Source organism: Perca flavescens, chromosome 9 (genome assembly GCF_004354835.1).
Source record: "Perca flavescens isolate YP-PL-M2 chromosome 9, PFLA_1.0, whole genome shotgun sequence".
Taxonomy (NCBI): domain Eukaryota; kingdom Metazoa; phylum Chordata; class Actinopteri; order Perciformes; family Percidae; genus Perca; species Perca flavescens.
This window is the reverse complement of record NC_041339.1, coordinates 33,477,779-33,492,281: the sequence shown is the minus strand read 5'-3', so window position 1 is coordinate 33,492,281 and position 14,503 is coordinate 33,477,779. Positions and strand designations below refer to the sequence as shown.

The following is a 14,503-nucleotide window of genomic DNA, read 5'->3' as shown; positions in this document are numbered from 1 at the left end:
TCTATATAAAAGAGACTTCATATACAGTATTAGGGGACCACTAAGGCCTATATAAAAGAGACTTCATATACAGTATTAGGGGACCACTAAGGCCTATATAAAAGAGACTTCATATACAGTATTAGGGGACCACTAAGGCCTATATAAAAGAGACTTCATATACAGTATTAGGGGACCACTAAGGCCTATATAAAAGAGACTTCATATACAGTATTAGGGGACCACTAAGGTCTATATAAAAGCATCCAAAGAGCACCATGTCATGGGACCTTTAAATAAATTATCAAATAATATAACGGCCTACAAGTCCAGCTGAAATGATTAGACCATTGAACACACAACTGTTTGGATCATTTCTACTTTTATACTTTAAGTATATTTTCCTGATGATACTTAAATACTTTTACTTAAGTAAAATTTTCAATGCAGGACTTTTACTTGTAACAGAGTATTTTTACAGTGTGGTATTAGTACTTTTACTTAAGTAAATGATCTGAAAACGTCTTCCACCACTGGGTATGAAAGGCAAGGCAGAGAAAAAACAACAGAGAAGAAAGATGAGAAACATTCAGCAACACAGCTCCTTGTGTTGTGTGTGTGACAAAGAAATGCTTCTCCTTGTCTCACTTTATTTCTTCCACTCACGCATCCAAACATTTACTCGCTGAGCAGCCTCTGGGTGTATCCCATGGCAGTGGCACCAAACCACTTTCTACTTTTTCTCCACTAAATTTCAAAGAGAAATATTGTACTTCTTATTCCACTACGTTAATCTTACAGCTTTAGTTACTAGTTACTTTGCAAATTAAGTAGTACATTTTGCTGATGATACTTACTTTTACTTACGTAACTTTTTCAATGCAAGACTTTTACTTCTGACAGAGTATTTTTACACCGTGGTATTAGTACTTTTGCTCAAGTAAAGCAGCTGAATACTTCTTTCACCACTGACGATCGGATTCTTTTCATAGGCTCTTTGGTACGAACGAAGGAAACCGACTTTTTATTAGATCCTGCTTTGACCTCCGTTACCACCTGGCAATGATAAGCTGACAAAAGGAAAGTCTTCGGAAGGACATCTTTCACGTTGTTGTTCTGTAAACAGGCCCTGGCTTTCAATTTACTGTAAGGAATGCCTGTCAGCTTCATCTCATTCTTTTTCATGTCAGATTTGTACTTTTAAAGGTGTTTGTTTACATTGAGGTTTGGCTACATTCCTATAAGTAAAGGATCTGAATACTCTGAATACTTCCTCCACAGTTAAAGGGTTTAGGTTTTTAAAATTTTTTAATGTGACTTTCCCACAGCTGCATGTTTCCCACACACATTTCTATAGTGCCAACATTATGTGCGCTGTATCAGATGTACATAAGTGTAAACTTACTGGCAGCTGCTGTGAGCGGGACTCATTAAACATACTGAAAGTTATGTTTTGTTCGTTCACTTTTTCAACTATCAACTCCACTTACTTACATCTATTTGATTTGGCTGAAGTAATATTGCAGATTAAAGGTTTGACGTACAAAAGATTTGTTCATTTTATGAGAGAGAGAGTGAGGGAGGAGGGGGTGTGGGGGGTGTGTGTGTGTGTGTGTGTGTGTGTGTGGGGGGGGGGGGTAGAGAGCCGGCCGAACAAGGAGCTCTTTATAAAGATTGACTCTTTACACGGTGACTCATCGTACTTCACAGGCCCGTCTGTGGCCTGAGGAGGCTTGCCCTGGTGTTTGCTGAATGACACACTGTGTTGTCAGAATGTCAGGATGTGATGTTGGGATGTTTGGAATAGCCTCCCTGCTCCATCACACACACACACACACACACGCTATTGTACGCTGTCAATCTCTGCTTTACTGCCATGATTATACTGCATGTACTGCCGATGCAGGTTGAACGAGGTCTATAAACTTAAAGAAATGATAATTACGTGAGTGAGATAAAAAGTTTGATACCTTTCTCATGTCTGTGCTTCAACTATGATGCTGTAGCAGCGACCTAACTTAGCATAAAGGCTGGAGGTAGTTGGAAACAGCTAGCCTAGCTCTGTTTAAAGATGAAATATGTATGCCTGCCGGACTCGGGTTGTCTGAGATGCAGAAGACACATTACTACACGGTGTTATTTATTAGATGTGAATCATTCAGACTGATTCAAATGGGAAAATGAGGATGTACAAATTTTGATTTCTTCTTTCGCTTTTTTCTTGCTGAAACAAAGACACTTTACAGCATACTTTACAATTTACGGATAAGTCTGAAAATTTTGAGAAAAAGGGATGATGTTATGAAAAACAGTCGCAATTTTGGTTTATTTTACCGGAGTACCTTGAAACCACTCTGAAGTTACAGAAGAAAGGTTGACATGAGATAAGACTACAGAAAAATATGATGAAAAAAATGTCCTTGCTGCCAGGAAAGGGATAAAGAAATTGCCAAATTTCTGTAAGACGTGACAGTGAGTGTGTTTTCTGCTGATATACGTTGGTTTTATAATCCAAACAAAGGTTGGGTCCCAACGAAAGCAAACACAGGTACCAGTTAGTAGTAGTAGGCAGTTATTGTGGTTTTTGGAACAAAGTCACATCCTAGGTTTTTTACAGTACGCCTGGTTAGTGTTTTACATGTGAGAGCTGTGTAGTAAAAGAGGTTTGACATTTTTTCATCTCTTTTTTTGTCAGATTCCCGGAGTTTCCTGGACAGTATGAACCACGCTGGCAGCTCCACAGAGGGAGAGCTCTTCAGATCAGAAGTGTCGGCCACTCCTGCTTCCTGTCAGAGGATCTTTGGCTCCATGTGCTCCATGTCATCAGACAGCCCCCTCCCACACACAGACAGGTACACATGCCTATGGTCTATATACAAGTTGTTTTTTGAAATCTTTGTTGCTTTTTTTGATTTTTGGCTTTTTAAGAAGACGATCGTTTGATGCAGAGAAAAGACAGAACTTCTGTGAAGTAAAAAGTTTAAATATTAAAGATTAAAGTTCTGTGATATGAAGATTTGTACGAAATACTGGAGTTTTTGTTTTGACTTTCTTTGTCGCCTTTCTTGAGTTTTTTTTGCCTTGTTTTTAGTTATTTTTGAAGTCTTTGGAGCTTTTTTTTTAAGTTTTTGTCGGTTTTTTAATTTAGTTTTGACTTTTTAAGAAGACGATCGTTTGACGACGAGAAAAGAAAAAAACTTCTGTGAAGTTAAAGTAAAATATTAAATTTCTGAGATACAAAGATTTGTACGAAATACTTGAGTTTTTGTTGTCAATTTTTTCGTCTTTTTTTGTTGCCTTTCTTGAGTTTTTGTTGTCTGGTTTTTAGTTTTTTTTCAAAGTCTCTGGAGCTTTTTTTGGCAATATTTTCAACGTTTTATTCAATGTATGGGCTGGCTAATGGAACTACAAACATGTTACATTGTTACATCAATATATCGTGGCCACAATAATGTCAAAAAAAGAATTATGTGCATGTATGCATCCTCTCTCATCACACGGGACAAGCAATTTGCAACACATCAGCAAAGTAACCCCCACACAGTATGTTTGACCCTAGTTGTTGATTATTTTTAGTATTCCATTAACCATGTTTAACTTCTGATTTTGATTTTTGTCCTAATTATCCTCAGTTACAGGATCATACTAAACCTTCTTGGAAGAGATGTCAGTGATCAAGTCATCAAAGTCAAACTCCCGGCTTCTACAACATATCTAAATGTATTAATACACAGGCCTACTCTTATATAAACTGCATTTTTTTAACAAACTCACTTTAAAAAAGAAAAAAAAAAGGCCAAGAGCATCCTTGACTTCAGAGCCCAGTCTGTCCTTGTGGGTTGTATTTCAGCAGGAAATCTACTTAATTACTCTGCAGCAGGAAGTGAAATAGCTTTATTGCACAAAAGAGTTGTCCATTGGAACAGCATGCTGTCCTCAGAGCTTTGTGTTGCAGTGCAACTGCTGCTCCTGCACGGTAGAACGTCACCAAAACATCAGTTTACAGAATAAAGGTTTGCTCTGAATTGAAAGTGCTCCTGCTCCTTCTTCAAGTTAAACTTTGTTATACTTCATGCTGATTAAAAGGGGTGGGGGAAAAAAACGAAAATCGTAAGTGAAGTGATTTTGAAAAAAACATTCTTTTCACTATAATCGACTTTTTACTTTTTACCAATGATTTACCTAAATATTTTGTACGGTACCGCTGATGGCGACTACATCAGCAAAACAGACCGAAAGCAGAAAATGCAGATAATCCATGTTATGTACTTCTTTACAAATGAAATAAATGTCAGACTGACTGAAAAGAAAATCGCAATACTCAATACTATTGAAATGCAATACTAAAAAAAGAATCACACATCGAATCATCACCCGTGTGTCCCAGCCCTAGTGATTAACCTTTATCCATTTCTAATGTCTTCTAACCCTTTCATTTAATTGTTCAAACATTAGTTATGAATTATTTGGACACCTGTATGCCTTTATTTCCACTTCTCATCCAGCCTCTCGCTCCTCTGCAGCTCCACTCCTCCTCCTGTGTGGCACGACCGGACTCCAAGCTCCCTGAACTCCCCGTTCCCCCCCCAGCCCTCACCTCCTCCCTCCCTCAGCACTCCCAATGCCCACAGCTCCCCGCGGGGGGCTCTGAGAGGCCCGGGCAGAGGCCCAGGGGTCCGCGGGGAGACAGACACCGGAGACTTGTCCTCCTTGTTGTTGGGGAACGGCAGCCTGGAGCACAGCCTGCTGGAGGCCATGGAGGGCCTCGAGGGTCTGGACCTCGGGGGAGACAGGCACCTCCCTCCACTGCTGCCTGAGAAGAGGAGAGTGGGTGAGGCGGGGGAGCTCGGCTCCCACTCCCCCTCTCTGAGCGGGTTTTCTAGCCCTTACAGCGGCAGCAGTCTCAGCATCCCTTTCTCGTCCCCCATGACCCCCGACCCCCTCAGAGGACTCAGTGGGGCCCAGTCGCCCGGAGCAGGTATACTTTCAAAGACTGTTCTCTTTATGTCTTTCTGTGCTATTGAGGCATTTATTTTTTTCCATCTCCCTCTTATAAATGGTCAGCTAACCCAAATGACAAAAACATAATTAAGAATTGACAACATTCCGAGCTCATTCTTTAACTTAGTCAATATTAAAGTCCACTTACTTACTTGTTCTGGAACTTCTCACAGTCTTTTATCAGCAGGTAGAATTGGATACATTTTATCACACACATTTTGAATGTCTTTAATGTTTTACTTTAATGTTTTACCTTTATTTTTTGTTTTTATATATTTATGTTTTTTTAGAATAAAGTTATAATTATAAAAGAAATGCATTTTAATATTTTGGAAAACGACATTTAATATTTGGAGAATAACTTAATACTCCTTCGCACTGCCTGCAGCAAAGTCTTTGGATCATCGTGAGTTACTGGAACTACAAGTTGTGTTTTAAAAAATGTTCAGTTCTCTTAGAACCACAAACAAAACTGGTTAGATATAAATAGTAATAATAATACATCTTTTTTGTCATTTGGGTGTACTGACCCTTTAACCGGTCACCCTCACTTTGTTTTTTCTGCCCTGTCTTATCATATTTTGGGCCAAAGCCAGTCTGAAACCTAACTTAGAGTCTTAATCTCTGTCTCGCAGACTTTGGCAGTAAGCAGGACACTGTGAAGTTTGTTCAGGACACTTCCAAGTTCTGGTACAAGCCCGACATTTCCAGAGACCAAGGTAAATATTGGTGTGGAACAGGAGAGCCTGTTAGACGGACACTTCAAAGCGGATCATTTTGCCCCCTTGTGCAAAGCTTTGCTCCTTGTACACTATGAACATGATGACTCTAACTTGAGCTTATCTGTGTTTCCTTCCCCCCTCTGCTGACCTGCTGAACAGCCATCGCAGTGCTAAAGGACAAAGAGCCGGGCTGGTTCATTGTCAGAGACAGCCATTCGTTTCGGGGGGCGTATGGATTGGCCATGAAGGTGGCCACGCCGCCTCCGTCTGTGTTACAACAGAGTAAGAAAGGTAAGCTAAAGCTTTTCCTGTTGTTGATCTCTTCAACCATGTTACTTTACGGAAACTCTAATACTTGGAGAAGGTGTGTTCTGCCTTTAGTGGGGATTTATATACAAGCGTACACAAGGCTTTTAAAGATACAAACTTTTTATGTCAAAGAAACCAAAGCGCCAGGGAAGCTCGCCTGGTAGAGCGTGCGCCCTTATACAGAGGCTCACCCCTCGCTGCAGTTGCCGCGGGACATGCGGCCCTTTGCCGCATGTCATTCCCCCCTCTCTCTCCCCTTGCATGTCTAAGCTGTCCTATTCGAATAAAGGCCTAAAATGCCAATGCAAAAAAAGGAAACATCTACAAGTAGAACACAAAAGAAAGCACCTCACCTTTTAATTCCTTCAGCATTATGAATCAGCCCAATAAGAAGTTCATTCATCTTTTCAGTGATGTTCTATGTGTCATACAATGTGATTTACTACATTTTATTAATTAACTTTTATTTTATTTTAAATTAAATTTCTGAGCAACTAATATTCCAGGGGATAGACACATTTTTTGTCAGGTTTAAATCTCTAAAATGTTCCATCTACAGTCATCTTCAGTAACAACCTATCGATACAAATATACTGAAATGTTGTCTGCGTCTCTGCGGTAGGGGACCCGTCCAATGAGCTGGTGAGACACTTCCTGATAGAGTGCACGCAGAAAGGAGTTCGTCTTAAGGGCTGCCCCAACGAGCCGTACTTTGGTAAGAAAACTTCGGCTTTATTGTGTGTCTTGGATAGTTTCTCACATTTCGTGGCAGTTTATCTAATATGTAACATATATATTGTGATATGGACATGGATCGTGATATTGTAGATTTTCTAGGTATTCTGGGTAAAGTCCCATATTATGCTCATTTTCAGGTTCATTCATGTATTGTGTATTTCTACTAGAATATGTTTACATGCTTTAATGTTTAAAAAATACTTTCTTTTTCTCATACTGTGTGTCTGAATATTCCTGTATTCCCCGTCTGTCCGAAACGCTCCATTTTAGCACCAGTCTCTTTAAGACCCCCTCCCAAAAAAGCCCAGTCTGCTCTGATTGGTCAGCGTTTATGCGTCTGCCACATTTGTGCTCTCTGAGATTCTTTGCACCATCATTGCAGTCGGGGAATGACTGTAACGGCATCGTAGCAGCCCTTTCTACCGTACTGTACTATAGCTGTGACATCACAACAGTACAGAAGTCTTGATGGTTCATTTGAGTTGAGTCAATATTGGCATGCAGATGTCCTCAAGCCTGGACTGTCATCAGGCGTGAGAAATTTGGGGGAGATTGAACAATGTACAGTCTAGTTATAAACCACTTCCTGTTTCATGGCGTGAAGTGGAAAATTGACGCTTTGCCACGCCCACGCCGTTCGACTATAGCTAAAAAGGTTTCACAATTTAGCTTTGCCAAGGTCTTTAGATTGTGTTGACCAATTTTGAAGTCAATCAGGTTTAATCTGTAGGAGGAGTATGTTACAGTACAACGCCTGAAAAATAAGAAAGCACAGTAAATTAAATATGGCTGACTTCCTGTTGGGTTTAGAGGCTTTTTTGTAAGTGATAGTACATATGCCTACCAAATTATTTCCTCTGAACTATAGTGAAGAAAAAGCAGATACTAGCATTAAACAACAATACTAACAGTGACAGTAAATAACCAGAGCTCTCCCCCTAACCCAGGTCCACAATTGTTGTACTCTTGGTACAATAAAACACTTTAAAACTGAGCTGACAGTCCAGTGAGCAGTTTACTTCCTCAAGTCCATGTTAATAGTCCATCAGGATAGACAGACTGAGGTTAATAGTAGTAATGTGTTTCCTGTGCCGCCCTCTACTGGACAGTGTGATGACGTGGAGCTGGCTCTGTTATTCATCGGTCTAGATATTAGGGTTAGTTTGTTTGAGAAATGTTCATAATGAAGTATTTCTTTATTTGTCCTGTCAGGAAGTCTCACAGCTCTGGTGTGTCAGCACTCCATCACTCCTCTGGCTCTGCCCTGTAAACTCATCCTGCCTGACAGAGGTAAGCTGCGTGTGCGTGTGCGTGCATGCGTGCCTGGTACGGCTGCATCGCTTCAGGGCTGCAACTAACAACAATTTTTATTTTCAATTATTTTGTTGATTATTTTCCCGATTAATCGATTAGTTGTTTGTTCTATAAAATCAGAAAATAGTGAAAAATGTTGATCATAGTTTTCCAAAACCCAAGATGACATCCTCAAATATTTTTTTTATGTGCACAACTTAAAGACATTCAGTTCACAGAGGAGTGAAGAAACTAGAAAATATTCACATTTAAAAGGCTGGAATCAGAGACATTTTCACTTTTTGTCATAAGAAAACGACTCAAATGGATTAATCGATTATCAAAATAGATGGCGATTAAGTTGAAGTTGACAGCTAATTGATTAATCTTTGCAGCTCTACATCGTTTGCATGCATAGATGTGTTTTGTGTGTTTGCTGGTCAGTGAACTCTCTATTTGTTGTTGCTTGCAGACCCGGTGGAGGAGCTGACCGACTCGCCTGTACAGACGGCGACAAACTCAGCAGCTGAGCTCCTCAAACAGGGAGCAGGTACAGGACAGACAGCGCACATGTACGCAAACATCCGTGTGTTTCTTTGACATGCGTAGTGATCGGCTCCTTTTTATTTAAATGTGTTACCGTGCAGCGTGCAACGTGTGGTACCTGGGCTCTGTGGAGCTGGAATCTCTGACGGGACACCAGGCGGTTCAGAAGGCGACCACGATGACGCTCGCCATGGACCCTCCGCCTGCTTCCACCGTCGTCCACTTCAAGGTGTCGGCACAGGGAATCACGCTCACCGACAACCAGAGGAAGTGAGTGTTCATGTACAGTCTGAAACACACACATACAGATACAGATGTGAATCCACATGTTCACACAGACTGTGTTTGTTCCTGCAGGTTGTTCTTCAGGAGACACTACGCTGTCAACACCGTCATCTTCTGCTCTCTGGACCCACAGGGCAGGAAGTGAGTGTTCTGACACTAATGTTGTAATTTGTATATACTAGTGCAGTGCCCATTTAGTGCTTTAAGTCTTTTGCGCATGCAGGATCATATGAAAGACCCACACACACATACAGATATGCACACACAGAGAGTCCTCGCTTCATAGTTAGCAGGGGCGGTTCTAGAGGGGGGTGCAAGGGTGGCCGGTGCCCCCTTAATATTAAGCCTGGACCCCACCCCCCTTACTGTGGCAAATATTTTCATACATTTCTTACCCCACCTTTATCACCAAAGAAGGCATTTTATCCATGTGCAGTGATAAATAAAAAGTAGGTTAAGACTGATTGAGTATTCTTGTGTTTATTGTTATATGTGTATCGTTAGATCTTTGTAGAACCAAACCTATGGAGGGTTGGTGGTATGTACAGTAACACTTATGCTTAATATATTTTGGTACCCCTAAAATTGCATGTGGCACCAGCCTGCCCCCTCTAAATGAAATGGTCTAGAGCCGCCACTGATAGTTAGATTCTAAAAGAAAGTACTAGAATAAGCCTCCATCTAGGCTGATGGCCACTCCTACAACCCAACCAGTTACATGAAAGTGGTGATGTATATACAGTTTAAAAAAAAAACTTGGAGGTAAAGGGGAAAATAATTACTCAACATTATTTTCTATCTGTGTGTCGCGGTGGTGCAGTGATTTGAGAAAACGTGGTGTTCCTTCTGTAACAATAAAAGAAAGCTTAGATTGAGATTTCAGATCAGAGCCTGTATTTTCAAACTGGAGGGCTTTACTAATTACAAACACCACAAAAAGTCTCGTAAAGAGTATGATAGATACTGTATATTGACTAAAATAGGAATACTGTACTTAAAAAAAAATATATATATACAGTATATATATTGAGATTTTCATATTGACTTTAAACATGAACATTTTAACAAATGAAATTAATACATTATCCCCCAATCTGGCAAAAGAAAGAAAAAAATCACAGCAGTGCATAAATTACAGAACGTTTCAGATTAATCATTTCAAGTTTCAAATAAATGGCTTGTAAAAGTCCAAAGTCAATAAACAGCAACTGTTGCCGTGGAATACTGTATATTATTATTTGATAAGCCCTTGTACTGCTATGACCATATTTCCCAGGAAAAGAGACTGATATTAATATTTAATGTGATATTAATGTACCTATGTGAGTATCTCTGTGATGGCCAATAGCAGCGTGATAACTTTATTATGTTATTCTGTTGCAAACAGATGGTCAAGAGGCAGCGGTTCTACTGCAAAGTAAGTCCATTTCTTTACTGCATGTCTTGTTCCTTTCATTGCTCTCTTCACCCTGTTATGGTGCATTAATGTCCTTCCATTATTTCATTTTTTACAAAAAACTGCATCTTCATTCACATTGATAAAACAAATCATTCGATTGCAGGAAGAAAGACATAACATGCTATGAATAGATGCAATAACTACCACCATAATACAGTTTAATTAAAACATTAGTAGGATATATCTTGGTTTCACGGAAATTGGCCTAGTTATTAAGACTGTTTGATAATGTGATGTTCAGAGGTTCAGCACCCAGGATCAGGTCTAAATGTCAAATACTACAGATTGGTCTGTTGTGTAGGACTAGATGTTAATATCCCTAAATTATTCGTACTTGAGGCACCGATGAGACTCCGTGGGATGGTCAATTGAGTGATGGGTTGTCAAGTGGGCGCCCTCCTTCTTAGGTGTTTCGCTGATAGGCCCACGACACCTCCAGAGGGTTCAGCAGTGAGTCCCAGCATCCCAGGTTCACTCCCTAGATGCCATCAACTCACTTGAAAGCCCAGGCGGAGTCCTTTCTTTTCATCCACAGCCACTGGCTCCCCTTTTCAGCAGCCTTGGAGAGGTCTTTGATTGCCTGTCGATGGGCCTTCCCTCGCACTCCCATCTCCCTGAGTAGCCTAGATGTTGAGGTGGCTACGAACCCTCTGCAACCTACTTCCACTGGGTGTACCTTCGCATTCCAGCCCTGTTGTTGCGCATCGGCTGCAAGTTCTGCGTACCTCAGCCTTTTCCGTTCATAGGCCTCCTCCACTGCACCCTCCCAGGGCACGGTGAGCTCAATGATGTAGACAAGCTTCAGCGAGGCTGACCACAGGTCGCAGGTTGGTAGCTGCAATCTCGGCTGGGAAGCAGAGTTTCTTATCCAGGTCTGCCAGCAGCTTCCAGTCGCATGCTCTGCTCAGCCTCCCAGTGTCTGGTCTTACGGTAGTGAGGTTGCCTTTACTCTCACCCTCCCAGACAAATGGTGTTGGCCGCCACCGAGATGACGGGGGAGGAAGGGCATTCACACCTGTCCGTCGGCTTTCCAGCACTGCTGCAAGACACTTTAGCACCTGGTTGTGCCGCCAGGTGTAACGGCCTTGGGTGAGACTGGTCTTACATCCCACTAAGATGTGCTTCAGTGTTGCTGGACTTGGACATAGAGGGCATGTGGGGTCTTTGGCATACCACTGGCTTAGGTTTGCAGGAGAAGGCAGGACATCGTAGACAGCCCTGATGGTAAAGCTTGCCCTAAATGCCTCCATCTCCCACAATTCACTCCAGGAGATCTTCCTCTTCTCCACTCCTTTCCATGCCATCCACTGCCCTTGCTTTGCCTGTGCCACAACTTGAGCACACTTTCTTGCTTCCTACTCCCGACGTAACTCCTGGACCACCAGCTTGCGTCTTTGAAATGGAGAAGCCTTATGCCACACTGGTGTACTGGCACCCAGGCCAAAACCACTCCTCCCCTCCTGCACTCGACCCACGATGTCCTTGTGTCTGAGTGCTGCTTTTGCCTGCTCAGTTGCAGCCAATGTAGTCCATTTCCTCCCAGTAGCCAGGATGGGAGCAGCTTGGGCTACAAATGGATCGCTTGAATCCAGTAGCATCATCTCCAGTCTGACTTTGGCGCACTTGTACTCCTCTGCCAGGCTGGAAATGGGCAGATGTAAAATCCCTTTGCCATAGAGCCCAATGCTGCTGAGGCACCTGGGAAGGCCAAGCCACTTCCTTACCGTCTCTAACCAGTCTCTCCAGCTTTTCCACCTTTGAGAGCGGGACTTCATAGAGGGTTAGCGGCCACAGGAGATGTGGGAGTAGTCCATACTGCATGCACCAGAGCTTCAGCTTGCCAGGAAGCAGGGTTCTGTCGATGTTCTCCAGGGCGCTGGTTACCTCCCTCCTGAGCTGCTCTACTTGCTCTTTGTCTTTAAGGGAGGCATCATACCACCGACCTAGGCTCTTCACAGGCTTCTCGGAGACCGTTGGAATGGGTTCCTCGCCAATATGGAAGCGGTGCTCTGACAGTTTCCCCTTGACAATGGAGATGCTTCTGGACTTGCTTGGCTTGATCTTCATGCGGGCCCGCTCAATGTTTTCCTGTAGCTTTCTTAGTAGCCGTACAGTGCAAACCTTGGTCGTGGTTAAAGTTGTGAGGTCGTCCATGAAGACTCTGAGCGGTGGCAGCCTCAGCCCAGGTCTGATTCGCTGTCCGCCAACCGTCCATCGCGAGGCCCGGATAATGACCTCCATGGCCATGGTAAAGGGCAACGGAGAGATGGTACAGCCTGCCATGATTCCCACCTCCAGGTGTTGCCATGCTGTCGTGTACTCTGCTGTTGTCACGCAGAGTTGGACATCCTCAAAGTAGGCCTTAACAAGGGTTGTGAGAGCTGCTGGAACCCTGAAGTAGTCAAAGGCTGTTCACAGGAGGGTGTGAGGTACTGAACCAAAAGCGTTCGCGAGATCCAGGAATACCACGTGAAGATCTGTTCCCTCCTTTTTGGCGACCTGGATCTGATGCCAGATGACACTAGCGTGTTCTACACAACCAGAAAAGCCTGAGATGCCTGCTTTCTGAATTGACGTGTCAATCAGGTTGTTTCTTTGCAGGTATTGTAATGAAGTACGTCTGTGATTAGCTTGAATTCCTTCATATTGATTACAATAAATTCCTTTGCTGTCACATTTTCAAGGCAGCACAGAAACATTCATAAATGACTTGCAATTACTGTCCTGCTCGAAAGCTCAGAAAATCTGTAATCATTTGGGGTTTATTAAAGGTGTTCTAAGCGATGTCACACGTTTTGTAGGCTACTACATTTTTTTGTCACATAGAGCCAACATCTCCTCACTATACGTGAGCTGCCTGTCCCCTGAACACTGTAAAAAAAAATGCCAACAAAAACAAACTTTGCCAACCTGCACGACCAAACATAACAAACAGTGTTCCAGCATTCCAGCCAATAAACGACAAGAAGGATTTGGGGGCACGGAAGGGAGGGAGAGCGGACGGGATGAGGAGGAGGGAGGGGCGAGCTAGCCTGGTTTTGAGAGCTTAGAGCACCTTTAAAGAGTCACCAGTAGAGAGATGACTGGAAATCAGCGGATAGAGAGAGATATTGGTAACAACCGGTTTGGAACGGGGAACGTTGGCATTTGTGGCCACAAGGGTGCCCCAAAACTGAAAGATGTGGGTGTGAAATGTGTTTTTGCAACATATTGAGAACATGGATAGACAAAAGGAAACTGCAAAACCGTTTAACAGTGACATTTAGCCTATAAAGAGTGATACTTAAAGGCTTATTACTTACAGCAAGGCTCTCAACTTCTACCTGCTCACGATTGTAATTTGTAAAATGTAGTTAAGCTCTATGTATTTCTGTCTGTCTCTGTCCTTTCCTTCCAGGATCTTTGGATTTGTCGCCAGGAAATCTCAGAGTGAGACTGAAAATATATGCCACCTGTTTGCTGAACACGACCCCGAGCAGCCGGCGAGCGCCATCGTCAACTTCGTCTCAAAAGTTATGATCGGGTCACACAAGAAGTGAGGAGAAAGAGACTCGCTGCAGAGTGACCAGCCTGGACCGGGGATCCACTTCCAAACCCCTAACACACACACACACACACACAAATATGAGTGTGGATCTAAACAAATCTTTTTCTTCCCAAGAGGCAAAAACTATAAACCCACACACTCCAGCACCTAGTCCTGTTGGTCCATCCTGCAGAATAAACTTGTGGATTTTGTACTGACTGCACTGCAGGATGCCGCCACCAGAGGGAGCCGAGGCTCTCATGTATAAAGTTCAACTCCTCAGCAGAAGGCTATAACTACTTTAAAGTGCTCATATTGTGCTCATTTTCAGGTTCTTAATTCTATTTAGATGTTATATCAGAATAGGTTTACATGGTTTAATTAAAAAAAAAAAAACATATATTTGTTGTACTGCACATTGCTGCAGCTCCTCTTTTTACCCTGTGTGTTTTTAGCTACAGAGTGAGGCATCTCACTTCTGTTATATCTTTGTTGGAGTCGCACATGCGCAGTACCTCGGTAAGGACTACTAGCCAGTCAGAAGCAGAGTATGGGGGCGTGTCCTGACAGTACCTAGGTAAGGACTACTAGCCAGTCAGAAGCAGAGTATGAGGGCGTGCCATGCTAGCAACTAGGCGAGCATTA

General features: G+C 42.5%; 1 protein-coding gene and 1 long non-coding RNA gene across 2 annotated transcripts in view; one reads left to right on the top strand and one right to left on the bottom strand.

The window, feature by feature from the left end:
* tns3.2 (tensin 3, tandem duplicate 2) overlaps nt 1-14,226 on the top strand; it is a 66,037-nt gene extending 51,811 nt beyond the window's left edge. Inside the window, exons 17-27 of the mRNA XM_028587931.1 lie at nt 2,675-2,831; nt 4,503-4,957; nt 5,616-5,699; nt 5,862-5,993; nt 6,634-6,726; nt 7,962-8,039; nt 8,515-8,592; nt 8,690-8,858; nt 8,946-9,014; nt 10,261-10,290; nt 13,730-14,226. Of these exons, the coding sequence (XP_028443732.1) occupies nt 2,675-2,831; nt 4,503-4,957; nt 5,616-5,699; nt 5,862-5,993; nt 6,634-6,726; nt 7,962-8,039; nt 8,515-8,592; nt 8,690-8,858; nt 8,946-9,014; nt 10,261-10,290; nt 13,730-13,871 (1,487 nt within the window). The 3' untranslated portion in view covers nt 13,872-14,226. The remainder of the gene's footprint in view (nt 1-2,674; nt 2,832-4,502; nt 4,958-5,615; nt 5,700-5,861; nt 5,994-6,633; nt 6,727-7,961; nt 8,040-8,514; nt 8,593-8,689; nt 8,859-8,945; nt 9,015-10,260; nt 10,291-13,729) is intronic.
* Nucleotides 8,708-14,503, bottom strand: part of LOC114561822 (uncharacterized) — a 50,013-nt gene continuing 44,217 nt past the window's right edge. The window contains exon 4 of the long non-coding RNA XR_003693393.1: nt 8,708-8,877. This is a non-coding gene — a long non-coding RNA (uncharacterized LOC114561822). The remainder of the gene's footprint in view (nt 8,878-14,503) is intronic.